The sequence below is a fragment of the Pterocles gutturalis genome, unplaced genomic scaffold (assembly GCF_000699245.1).
Source record: "Pterocles gutturalis isolate BGI_N339 unplaced genomic scaffold, ASM69924v1 scaffold17031, whole genome shotgun sequence".
NCBI lineage: Eukaryota > Metazoa > Chordata > Aves > Pterocliformes > Pteroclidae > Pterocles > Pterocles gutturalis.
In genome coordinates, this window is record NW_010106055.1 from 70,878 (window position 1) to 85,114 (window position 14,237).

At 38.7% G+C, this 14,237-nt stretch overlaps 1 protein-coding gene across 1 annotated transcript; it reads right to left on the reverse strand.

The window, feature by feature from the left end:
• Positions 1–2,905: 2,905 nt before the first annotated feature.
• HMG20A (high mobility group 20A) lies at positions 2,906–13,540 on the reverse strand (the record flags this gene model as incomplete). Its single annotated transcript, XM_010087649.1, is given in 7 exon segments — positions 2,906–3,051; positions 3,709–3,924; positions 4,685–4,760; positions 9,791–9,822; positions 10,197–10,234; positions 10,236–10,315; positions 13,325–13,540. Coding segments are annotated over 7 exon segments (795 nt in total), but the record flags the coding sequence as incomplete, so codon positions are not given.
• Between the last annotated feature and the right edge of the window lie 697 nt (positions 13,541–14,237).

The following is a 14,237-nucleotide window of genomic DNA, read 5'->3' on the forward strand; positions in this document are numbered from 1 at the left end:
AACCAGGATTCAGTTTAATAAAAGCTTATATAAACATGGCAGGCAGAGTAGGACAAGACAGTACACCAAGGAAGACGGCCTGTAATAGCAGGGAACACAAGCGCTGCTATCCAGTACTGCAAGTATCAGATAACAAGATCAAAAGAAAAAAACTAAAGTGTAGGAAGGCAATCCCACAAGATAAACATGGAAACAAAATAGAAGACAGTAGGCAATATAACACAAAGTTAGTACTACAGCACATAGGCTGACTTCATTTCACAAACTACGAGATTTCATCTCCATAGTCAGCCAGCCCATGGAATGGATACACCCTCACACCCAGCAAAATTAGTAAGAAACTGAAGATTGCACAAAAGTTGCATGCTCTTAAATGTTTACACAGAGAACAGTTCCAAATGTTTAGTGGGTGGTGTCCGTGGCTTCTTAAGACCTTTCAATGCATTGGTCCGTTTGTCTCACTGACAAACCACAAAGGCAGGGACCAGGACAAACCTGTAATTCTGCCTCCCACCCCTAGTCTTTCCCTCATGGCTTCTTATTCCACACTGGTCAAAAAAATTTTGTAAAGCATCCCTGGGTCACGAGACCTGCAGACGAAACAGAAAAATAAGTGTTAGAAGACTACAATCTGCCAGGAATAAATAGGCACTGTGACATTATTTTGTGGATGGTTTTTCTGAAAACACAATATTAAGAAGAACAGCAAAGAACCCTATAGACAGAACTGTAACTAAATTCCTGTTTCCATCCAAAGAGCGGAGTACTAAATAATGAAAAACTTCCTCTTCTCCCCCATATACTGTCTGTACAAAGAAGTTCTCTTTGCCATGCGTTACAGAAAAACAAAACATTCACTGTTATAGTCAAATAGTGACTAAATGCAATGTACTGAGCCACCAAAAACCACCTCAGTTCTGTGAAGTACAGTGGTTTTCACAAGTATCACAATAAATTGATTTTCCTATGAAATGGATTTGTAACGTGTCTCAAGCTCAAACAGACCATTTGGTTGATGGAGATTACATTTAGGACAATATACTTCATATGCATGTTAACAAAGGGACAATGACACTGACAGTCTGCTGATACAGTTCATCAGATTCCAGCTGAATCTCTCTATCCAAACCTTGCCTCTTTTCTAGGGAAGCCATACTTTTTACTAGGTTTGCACCCAGCAAAGCCTGACCTTCTTCCTTTCTAAGATTTGTAAAAAAATATAATCATTGCCAACTGAACGTCAGTGTAATTAATAGCCCTATGAATTACTTGATCATCATATCCAGTCACATGTTCATATTTATATAATGAAACTAGGTGATTATTAATCACATTTTTAATTGTGTCACGCTGTTTTACTGCTGAAAGGAGGGAAATTACCAGTGGGAGGGTGAAGAAGGAAATAGAGTCCTATTTTTCAACTATGAAGTGGAAGGATGAATTCTAAAGCAAGAACTATTGTTTCCAAACCAACTACAACTGAATCTACTTTATCCAAAAAGAAGATATATGCATTTTTAGGAACACAGAAATTGTCCATCATTTAGGAAATAAGAATCCATCTGACATGAGAACCAAAGTCTAGATTTTAGTAGCCTTGAGATATGTTTTTTCTGGCAAGGTGCTTGAAGGACACATCTGTTTCAGGGCCCGGCATGCCCTTCTAATAACTGATTGATGAGAAACTGCTTTCCCTCATATGTTCTGTAAAACCTCCCATCCCTCGATTCTCTTTCTGAGCTTAAGAGTGTTAATTGAAAACAGTATATGAAAATGAGGAGGTTGATGAGCTACTGAAAAATCCCAGACCTGGATCGACAAGCTGTTCCCTTCATAAATAGCAGCAGCAAAGGCACTTCTTTATTCTGCTGGGAGCTCAGTCATCTCTTAGAACTACAGTCCGTTCCATCTGGCTACCCTCCAGAAGGACAATGATCTTTTTGCTTAAGCTACACTATAATGGGGAACGCGTAATTAACTGTTCTACACAGTATCACAAAAGGTCAGAATCAGAAAAGATGAAAAGCCCTGTCTTCATCTTTGCAGATGGCACAGTGTAGCTTTATTTGCATTTCTAAACACTATTCAAGACATGTACAGTAGATCTCTACATAATAAATGCATAAAGAATCCAGGTATGTAAATAGTTAATTAGGAGTAGGCAAACTCCTAATGGCTGTCTAGTGCTGTGCATCATGGGGGATGTGGGGGAGTAAGTGGTGTGGAAAATGCAAAGAACATAGTAATGCAGAAAGACTGGCATTTCTTTGTTGATTTGTTTTTCTGCTCAGTTCCTTGCTACAGTTTTCTAAGCTGTTAAATAGAAACAAAAACACAGAATCACGAACCCAGTAATAATCTATGCATAAAGTCTCAGCAAATGCTACATACAGCCTGAACCACATATCAGTGCTTCATTTACATGCCAACCTTCATAACCGGAAGAGTTTGACTACAGGTGCTAGAGTGAGTAGGTGTATGGATTTTTCTGTGACCATAAGATTCTACAAGTAATGCAGAATTTTTCAGATTTCCTTCACTCAAGAAAGGAACCTTCTTCTAAATTAATCATACTCTTACTAAAATGTAAACAACTGTTCTTCCTTTTCTCACACCATTCTGTCAGCATTATTTACCATACACAAATACAATGAATAATAGGACAAACAGCTATTTATGTCTTTATACAAAAGATCTTGGAGCTAAGGGGAATTTCAGAACCCCTTAATGCTGTTGGATATTTTCAAACCCATTAGGTTTTCATTAAGTCAACCTGCTCCTGTGGCTTTGAGGAAGAAAGGTTTTTGATTGCACAATATGGAGATTAACACAAGAATGAGCAACAGAACAAGTGCCAGAGGTAGAGAGTAGATGCCTAACAAAAGCAGCCTAACAGCGAGCACTTACCCAGTCACTAGCGTTCAAGTCTGTTTACCACATCCCGGACGGTGGCTATAAGGTTCTCGTTCTCCTGTGGGTTAGCCATAATAATACTGTGCAGCCTATTCATGTAGGAATCAATAGTTTCCATTGTGGGTGTTTCCCCACTACCTGTGGTTAACATAGTAAAATGAGCTACAGAATAGTTAAATGACCGCAGCAATTCCAAAAAGTTAAGACTGTGCTAAGGGAAATTTGTGCCAACGTGCAACCTGCTATAGGAGGTGATTTTGCCACGCACCACCTCTTTGTGACAGATTCTGTAAAACTGTGTCCTCCTGACTCACAAAGTGAGTAGTTCCAAGGATACCAGGACTAAAGAAGCATGGTTTTCTTTGATTTGGGTCTCATAGTTGGTCAAACTCTTTTGGCTGGGAATTCATAGCATCTAAGTGGATTCCCTGGCATCTGAAAAGCCAGATGCAGCCTTTCTTTTAGTCAAGAACTTGCAGGTCCCGTCTTTCTATTTAGTAACATTTTCACAAAACAAGTGAAGGAGAGCAAGGACTGAATACATGACCCACTTTATTAAGGAAAAGAAGAGTAAGAGTAGTAAGAAAAAAATGCCATGTTGAAATAAAGCACTCACAGTGAACCTTGCCCTGCATGCATTTTAAGATTTCAGTATCTAATACAACAAAAGATCAGAAACAGCCAAGACCACAGAACTACAACAGCAGGCCACATGTTGTAAATTCACAGCATCATGTAAACATTAAAAGTTAAATTTAACATGTCAGACAGTCACATAAGGAAAAAAAGTCTTACCTGGTAGCGGAACTCCAGCAAAGCTGGATGTGAGTGCTTGGCGTAAGGTCTCAAGATGCTGTTGCAGCACTGTGTTGCGGCTCCGCTCTTGTATCACATCCACCTCCAATTTCTCCACTGCAGTTCGCATACTCTCAACATGTTTCTGCAGAGCAGCATTCCTCTCCTCAAACTCCATGTTGGATTTACGCAGCTGCCGCAGCTCAGCTTCACGTGCTGTGAATATCAAGCCATTTCCATGTAGTCAAAAAACTATCTATGATTGGTAGGCAATGGTAGGCAGAATGTTCTAGAGTGGTCAACTGACGACTACAAATGGTGCACTTCTGGTTTATAGATTAAAAAGCATCATATAACGGAGTGCCGATAGTGCCTACAGGAGTATCTAAATAGACTTAATTTCTGGAGAGATAGATAAATTAGAAGACATTCAAAACATCAGAATGGAAACGAATAGAGGAACTGATTAGGAAGACTGCAAGACTGATTTCAAATGCATTCCATATAAAATAGCTTAGCAGCAGTGTGGTAAGAGGCCTACAGACAAGACACAAGTTACAAAAATACATTTCTACTGATCATCAGGAAAAGTATCTGAGTCTGAAGTCTGTTCAGTAAAAGTTTCCAGAAAATCTGTCAAAAAAATCCTAAACTCTTGGGACATGCAGCTACCAAAACCAGGCTAACAGAAAATGTCAGTGGAACCTTGCACATATCCAGAGGAAAAAAAATATACTAACTAGCCTGAATCATCATCATGCTACAACTTAGATATTTCTTAACCCTATAGAACAGCAGGACCCAGCTTGGAATGGCTGGAATAATAGTAAGTGGGGCTTAAACATCAGAAACATTCTCCAGAAAGGACAGTTTTGGAAGACAAAGCCAGGAAAAACTGGCAAGGGCTCTTCAGCTGGACAGGACCTGGCAAAACCTTTGGAAAGCAAAGAGGGGGCCCTGCAAAAGTTTAACTTACCTTTACTATGATTCAGGAACTCTTCGGTGAAGATTGGAATATCAAAAACAGATCTCTCCTTTGTATCTGCTTCCTTCTACAAAAGAAAGAGTAATACATAGCTAAATACTGTCCGTTTTCAGGAATTCATTAAACTGTTTTGATCAAGAAAACAGCAAGAGAAGGGAGACCAAAAACTGATGCAGATGAAGAGGTGGACAGATGGAAGATATTTCCAGCTCCTACCAAGAAGGACCAAAAGGCAAGTCTCAGCTTTTTAAGATATAGGTTTAATAATGGTCAAATACCATAATTAAGAAATATCATAACACACTAAAATACACCATTTCCCCCTAATGACATTACACAACAGAATCATCCCACTTTAAAACTATCTGAATACATTTATATTTTCCATTGGAAAGCATTCCACCATCAACCAACCGACACATTCTGAAGTAGCCTATACAGGATTATCAACAAAAAGGGGATAAAATGAGCAAAATGCAAAGCGAGTTCCATGGTTCTTTGTCTTTCACTACCAAAGCGAAAAAGAAAACAGCCAGGAAAAAGAACAGCTAAAGGAAAAATAAGCATCTTTTCCACAATCTACCAATTCTACACATCTGTTTCAAACTGGAAAAGATGTCTTTTTTAAAACATTTAGATGGATGCTGCCACTAATTAAAAGAAAGTGTATAATATGATTTGTGAGAATCTGGGGGGAAACCTGCTTACAGAATATGTAGCATCTTGGAAGGATAAAGGTGAATATGTATAGGCACATTTTGCTGTTAGAAACCAGTCATTCATTCACCCTGGCTATTGCAGGTATGCATTAATGTGAGGAGGGCTTCAAGGAACTGGACTGTTGTCTCCTGCAAATTGCAAAACCAAACACTGCAAAATTTTTTCCACTTTAAGAGACAAGAGAAGTTTGTCATCTGAAGATAAACCCTGTACTCAAGGGTTTCCTGTCAACTTTCAGATATCTTCACCTAGTTTCTGATAAAGTTGGTGAATTCAACTATGTTACCTGGAAGCTATTAAAATCTAAGAGAGCATTTCAGGTGCAGAAGATCTGATGCTAATTTATGATTTGTGATTATAATAGGCTTTCTTTTAAAAAAACCCCAAACTTTTAAAGCAGGAAATGCTCTATGACTTAGTCAAAAAACCTAAAGCACTTACTTGACTCAAGGAAAAAAACTACCATAATATACTTCAGTCATCATTTCTGTATGTCAAAATCAACGGGAATTAAAGTCTGCATTGCTATTGACAAAGCCAATGCAAATTTGGTTTGATAATTGCAGCAACTAAAATCAGCCTCTTACTCAATACAGAAACAAAGTATAGCATCAGAGAGTCTCTGGGGAGAACAAAAGCTTTTCAGACCTCTCAAACACCTTGGTTCATAACGTACCATGAATTCATCCTCCAAAATTATGTAGTGTCAAATATGATTTGGTGCCCAGCAGAACATCTAAACGTTTAACAGCTGATAAGGGAATTCTGGCACCTAGGCTCAGAGTATCTTATTGATGTCTGCCACACAAGGGGGCTAAATAGGATGAGCTGAATGCTATTTGGCAGTCAACCAAGATAGACAAGAATAGATGGAACTTGAGATACTCTGTCTTTACCTGAGGAGACTGTCAATTGATTGTTTTTAAAGTAAAAGATAAGCTAAGTTTTATTGTCTGGTAGAATTACAGCTGGGAAGCTCTGTTTGCTGAGTGAGAACTCAAAGCTCACTTGGCCTGAATGAACTGAAGATACAATAGAAACAGGCGGGAGTAGAGAGAGGGGAACAAACCTTCCCCACCCTGTGAAACACAGTAGGGTGTCAGTAGGGGTTTATGATCACACACGCTTTTCACTGAAGTTTTGGTACTTGGTACAACGGGGAAAAGGTCTCAAGTGTATGTATTTAGAAACAAGAAGTCACATACACAAGTCTGCATGATGCATTCATATTTTCTGATCACTCCCTAGACAGTGGGAATTAATTTAAGCCAAAACCCAGGATCTCAACATTAATGTTAAAGACATTTTGGAAGTTATGAAGCTTGGTTAAGAAACTTAGAGGACATCCATCTTGGATGTTCTAATTCACACTTCCTGCTGCTACCTGCACGCAAAAGAGGCACTGACTTGCATCATTGCTGGCTCCTAGGGGATAGATGGCAGAGGAAAGGGTACTGTGAAGAGAAAAGGATATTCTATGTGCAGCCCTAGGATACAGGTTCTTCAATTAAAAAAAATATTAAAGCAGTTAGACGAAACTGTTCAGCTTCTGAAAGGCAACCAAGAAATGCTACTAAGCAGAGGAGTGATAATGAAAACCACCAGTGCTCTTCTATTACAGAATACTTTACCCAGGATGTAAAAGATCCTCTTGAGAACTCTGAATTACTTAAGCCACTCTGAGGTTCACTCAGGATTAAAATCATAAGGCTTTGATTACATCCTATTGAAAAGGCCGAGTCTGTTCAGGTTGCACATAATTTTGTCAACCCTCAAATCAAGAGAAACAAAATTATTGTTTCTATTATTTGCCTTAATTAAGATTGAGATGCTTCCAGAGTGTCAACAAATACCACCATCCTCACCTGGTTATTAAAACTGAGGTTGATCTTTGGAGGTTCCAGAACAAATCAGACTTGAAGTTCTTAGAGACATGGCAAAGTACAGTAAAGAGAAAGATGAGATTGGGGGGGGGGGGGGGGGGTGAGTTCCCCGGGGAAGGAGTTTAAGCTCATCCTTCCTTGTATGGTTAGGTGCAAAAAATGTAAGGAACACATAAAATAAACATACTACTTCATTAAAAAAAAAGTTCTCACAGTAGATGCTCTTCTTGTGTGCTCATACTACAGCAGCCATTTCCCTGTCTTCAAAGGTTTTAGATATTAGCAGGCAATGCCTAATTTCCCTGACATGTGTGTACAAATTTTTGAAATCTTGCCAGCAAGATGTTGTGTAACTGACTGCGTGAAGCTAGACCTACTCTGAATCATACAGCTTGAGGAAAGAAATAATAACTGAACAATGGGGAACAATTAACAATGGTTTGGTCACTGCTGATGGCAATGAATAGTTCCAGTGTATATTGCTATTTGTCATATTTATGAAACTAGGATTTGGAGGAAGAAAAATGTTCTATTTCACGCCCAGATGAGTTCACTGAGACAGTGTCTCCATGTTTTTCATGGCCTATTAAAAGTTTCCTCTCACCTTCCGAAGCCTCACTGTTTTGTTATTTTTTATTATAATTAGTATTTGAGTTGTTCATTGCAATACTTTTTGGAGGTCATGTCTATATACAATATTTAAAATTAGTTCAACACTGATTCACAGAAACTAAATCATAAACATGAAAGTGGAGTAAGGGGAGAAGGAAAGGATGCCTTGACCTTATGTTCTTCTCTCAAGCAATTATTTCATCAGATGGGACCTACTAATCACAAACACAAAAATAATAGTCAATGTGGATAAAAGAAAGCAGCAAGACAACAAAAAGTTGTTTCCAGTAACAACTTGAGTACATACTTCTAAAAGCAATCAATCTTTTCTGCTCATTCCTTGCCTGTGCAGGATTATAATACTTGACTCCCTTGCAGAAAAGATGTGAAAGCATATCAGTTGATAAGCAGATGGAATTTTGTAATATAAAGGTGAAAAATGCTAAGCAGTCAAAGGTGCAGGCTTTCAGAAGAGGATGCCTGCCTAACATATTGCTAGCTCAACTATGTAAAAAGCTATCTGATGAAGCTTAAAAGCCCCACAGGGTAGGGAGGGCTCCTGCATTTATGACACGAGATTTTAGCAATGATAGCTCGAGTTAGAAGGATGAGAGGTAACACTCAGAATTTGTAGTTTGCCACCTGGATAATTTAAAGGCTATGTAAACATCATAGTCAACCTAGGACTTGAAGCCTTCAGTAATCTGCTTTTGTACAATTAAACTTTGATTCAGTGACTAGAGCATCAGAAACCCTGGGGACCACGTAGTTCTAAAGATTACTCTTACTGCAAGTAGTTCCTTTAAGAGTTAATAAAAAGACATATCGAAAACATGCTACCAAAGCATTTTCCTAGAAGTGAAACTAATTTTCCTTAAAGTAGACAAGACCACTAGTTGCCTCTCAGCAGTGCACTGCCTTGTCACTGTTGTAATGAACACATTAAAAAACAACTTGATTGCTTTCCCAAGGCAAAAAAACCTCACAAAGAAAAACAGATCTTTCAGAAAGGCCTATTGCTTACAACTGAAGAGGCTGTGTATAAACAAGATTTTTCATTGCTTTTTGCTTGCAATTTATTGGTAACCGTGACAGAAGCTCTCTGGCCCTAGGTAATACAACTGGAGAGAGAAAGTTTAAGCATTTCAAGGGGAGAGATACCATAGTTAGCTGGGATGGACAAGATTTGCAATATGTCTCATCAACTAAAGCGCAGTCATCTTATCTCCAGACATTATTACGCTTTTTCAATGTTTACATATGCAAAAGGCAGGGAGGACAGGAGGAGGTTTAAGCCAGAGATCTCCCAATGATTTGTTCACTTTACCCATTTTCTTCTCAAGGACACCACAAGCATTCATGTTGCTGCAGAAAATCAGTACCTCAAAACAGCAACCTAAAGGTGCCAACCTGGAAGATTTATCTGGGTCTCAAGCTATTTGCAAGTTTTACCTCAATGTTTACTTACCAAATAATAATTAAAATTCTCTACTTTCAAAAATTTCAAAGTAAAATTTTTGCAAATTGAACCTCTAACACCCAGATATTTAAGGGCTCAATTACATTGACTTGCAGCCATTGATTTATTTAACATTACAAAACAGATTTATGTTTTAAGTGTACTCTACACTCACACTTTATCTTAGATAATTTGTACCTGCCTAAGACTTACTAAATTTAGTTTTCATCATACTAATATGAGCAGAAGAGTACTCAGTTGCTTCTAACTTTTGATCAAAAACTGCATAGGAAGAAGAATTCCTACTCTAAACCTCTGATTAGGGTCTTGAACTGGCATAAACTGTTTTTTATTGACTTCACTAGAAATTTTCATTATCTGAAAATCTACCCACTGATGTAAGGGTAGAATGGAGAGGTTTACCTCATGATCATGGGCTGGCTGTCTTGTTCCATCTGAAAAAAGAAAAAACAAACAAGAAATCACCCAAAATACACAAGATTTGAAAAAACAAGAACCAAAGAATTAAAGCAGTTACACCACCATAATTACACAACAGTAGTAGACAGAAAACTTGTGCAGCTTTCCTAAATAAGTCACACAAAAGCTTTGATGCCTTTAATGCACATCCGCCAACACAATCTAGATACAGTTAAATTTACATAAATCTAATCACTTTACACACAGCTGATGCAAATGCCATAGAAAGAACCCATTCACTTTTTAACAAGCCTTTAAATGAAAGGCTTTAAACGAGCGTCAGGCTACACAACTAGCTAGGAATCTTTTGTTGTTCTCACTAAGCAGATTTTTTTATCCCATTCAATACCTTGTCTGTGTGATTTGCCTTTTTGTCTGTCCTGTGCTATTGTAGGCTTCAGTCTTCTGATACTGCTCCAGCTCCCGCATATAACGCTCCTTATCTCTGTCTGCTTCATCAAGGTATCGCTGAAACAAAAAAGTCCAAGAGTTTCAGGGAGTTTCCTCCCCTTCAGGAGGAAGGGAAGAAAAACAAGTTGTCAGATGAAGCGCTGATCCATTTCACCTACGCAAACAGGAAAGGAGTGAAGAAACAATGAAAACGTACGTGAGATGCAAAGACATAACATTTCTGGATAAACTTACTGTATTCTCATGTCCCTTTTTCTTGTTTGTGGGTTTGTTTTCTTTTTAATTCAAATCACTATTCTGTTAACTCTTTTTTGTTAGACCTAGAAGCAACCTGCTACTAAGCTATTCAACTCAACTGAGTATTACCTACCAAATGGTTAAGAATTGCCTTTCTGTGGTCAGGAATTAATGCCAACAAAGAACACCTTAACAGACCATGATTTAAGGTTCAGACCTCTAACGGTGGGGTTCCAATACACTCTTGTTTCCATGCCATACAGACATTCTACAACCACACACTCTGCCCATCTGAGAGGTGAACAAAATATCATGGCTATTGGAAAAGAGTAGCATAAAGATAAAACAGCCTAGGTTATATGAATTTAAGCTACCTGCATTTAGATTGAAATAATTTTTTTTCTTCTAGCCCGAAGATATTTCACTTATCTGCATAACAGAATGAGCTTAACTAGAAAACTCTTTAGGGGAACTGATGAACTGAAAACCATTTAAGGACCGGTCACAACACTTACTAATGTGACCCATTCAAGAAAAAAGTTGTCTTTGCAACTTTTTTCCCCAATAAGTTTAAAATTCAATGGAAGTAAATATTAAATCAGTGTGCACTTTAGTCCACTGGTATGCCTTTTATTTTCATTAAGTAACCACGACAATAGAGGTAATGGTTACAAATTCCATGCATTTGAAACATTGTTTTGACCCTGCTGAGGACACTGTTAATGTTCTGGATTGGGGTGCAAGTTTGGTTATGCCGGGTTTGCATTGCTTTTGGACATCGTATTCTTCCATATGACATTAATTCTTTTCTTCCATCTCTAGCAATTTGCTGCTGAAAGAGTACAGTAGATGAATTAAGAACACAACAAGTTTTTCCTCCTTAGCCTGTGTTCCAGGCGGATTGTTTTGAATCAGCAAGAATGAGTTCTGCTGCACCACATGTAGGCAAATGTCCTGGGTTTTCTAGCACAGATTTATACATCTCATTAGATATTTCTGCATACAGGGGAATAACAAGAAGAATGATTGCTATGGTGTTTGCTTTATGACTACAGTAATGGTCTTTCTCTGGGGGAGACTCACAATTTGGTCAGTCCAGTCAGCTCAACTGACCTGGCCTTATGCTCACCAAATACAAAGGGCAGTACCAAGACTACAGTGCTGGAACAGGGGAAATGTGAGACTTTCCCTTCAACTTTTATATCAGACTGATAGTTTGCTAACATTGCTGGAGATCAGCCACACCAGACATGCTTTTCCCCTGGATTATGTGATGCTAACCCACACAGCAGTAGAATACTATGACTCCACTGCTTGCTTCAGGAGAATTACTTCATAGCTGTTAGCTAACTAAAACCAAGCTTACTGAGCTTCAACAAGAATTTTGGACTGTTGTATTAGAGACATGGGTTCTGAAGCAGCAGAAGCCTTCACTGCCTTAATAAAATAGGGCAGAAGAAACTGAAGGGAAGGAAGCACTCAGCAGTTTTTGCCTGACCTGCTACATGTCAGAGACTCACAGCTTTACTCAAAAATGACAGATTCCCTGGGGATTTAGGAAGTAGCACACAGAATAGAGATCTGAACTCAAATCTCATTTTCCTAGGTTAAAAGTCTGTCTCAGACATTATGAGACTATGTTAACGGCAGGGGGTGGAGGGGCAGAATGTCTTATTCTCTTTCCCCCTCTCTCAGCAGACAGCAACATCATTCTCACAGCAGATGCGGCATCAATTCAACTGCTTTGCCTTGACACGCACTTTCCATTATGGTTTAAAATGCTATGCCTATGCACCATTTTATATCTCCCTATAACTTGTATTCTACAAGCTTTGTAAAAAGCAACAAAAGGAACTATTCTTTTTTGCATCATTCTATTTTTCATACAGACATCACAAAAACTTTTAAGTATTATTTTGTCTTTAAAGTATCCTCAAAAGCTTAATGTCCTGATAAATTCATATGATAGCATGAAATTGCGCTGTGATTTAACTACTGCAATCAGCAACCAGGTGTGGATAGTAAGACACTCATTAGCAATAATAAGGTCCACTCCAGGAGGAGTCAGAACCAGACCCAACGTTGCCTTGGTCTTTGTTCCCGTATCAGACAGTGCAGAAGGCCACAGTAGTCCCAATTAGAACACATCACACTGACTGAAAGGTGGAAAAAACCCCTTTTCCTGAGGAAATGTGTTTAGAAACTAGAATATGTAACTCTCACTGTCCCATCCATCATACAGATCTTAACTTTCTTTCTAGTGCTAGCAATACTTAAAAAAGATTGTCTACAAGTTTACTGATGTTAACCATCTCCTTCAGTAACCTGTCCTTTCAGGTCTGCTTGTCTTAATCTAAGCCACCAGACGTTCATACACATTGGTGAGTTTCTAAAATAAACAGAACTGTAAAATCCTTCAAGCAGCTCTGAAATCCCACCAAATTCTCCTCAGCGACACTGAAGAAACGGCTGCACCATCCTTCCAATGGTTTGGCCTTGGAAACTGGTAGGTTTCAGCTGTATCTGAGTTACTTAATACATCCAGACAAATAGCATAAACCATGAGATGTCTCACTACAGCATTGCCCCCTGTTTTGAATATATTCTTGCACTATCTGGAGGACACAGTTCTTCTCAAGTCACACCTGAATGAGAAGTTACCGCCCTGCGGTTCATTATTTGAACTCTAGAGGACTTGTGTCCCTTATTTTGAAATATATTCCTAAATACAACTTTAATCAAAAGCCTATCTTAACTTCCTCACTAAACAGCAATATTCCCATTTAACAGTAATCATAATCCAACAAGGAAAAGGGAGTTTAATGGTACCCGTTTCTCCTCAGGAGGCAGTTTACTCCATTCATTGCCCAGCATCCTGGTGATCTCTGGGAAAGGAACTTCAGGCCTCTTCGCTCGAAGCTGCTCCCTACGCTCATTCATGAATCGCACATAGCCTGTAAGGGGGGATTTAGGGGCATTGGTGTCCCTAAGAGGTTTCTTCCTCTTTCTCCCTTTGGCCCAGCCTCCTCGTTTAGTTCTTTGCTGCTGCAAAATGAAAATGGAAGAAAATTCAGATTGAAGGAAAAGAATTACCACCTCTGGAAGGAATAAATATTCACGTCTCAAACATTTTTATCAGGGGTACGTTACTGCAACACATTCTCTCCACGCGTGTAAGCTTCTAACCTTATTTTAGAGCAATCCTGACTTTCCTCTAAGCAAAGCCAAACAAGTCTCATTGTGAAAGTTGTTTGCAGTATCTCCTGGCCCACAGAGACAATAAAACAACATTTCTATCAACTTCTGATTGTAAAACCATGGGGATTGATAACCCTTGAAATTATCCTAGCTAATGCAACTGCAAGTTTTTTTTTGTTTGTTTGTTTGGTTCACTGTTTGTTTGGTTTTATTTTGTTTTTAAGTTATTCTCACCCTCACGTACCCTCCCCTCCAGTCATTCACCAGTCATGTTTGGAGAAATTTTGTGTATTAGTTAACAACTGTTAATTAGTTATTTTGCCCTTTCCAAAACTTTTGCCTTCGTGGATTACATGCCCAAAATGTGGGTGAAAGGACAGTATATAGCCTTTTCTTCCCGATCTATTCTATAGGCTTTCCCACTAATTGCCGCCAATAGAGGGATGAACAAATTCCAAAGGAGGGAACATTGTAAGATCTGCCTGTGGCACACTCAGCTCACAGAATGACATAATTCATAGAATGGCCTGGGTTGAAAAGGATC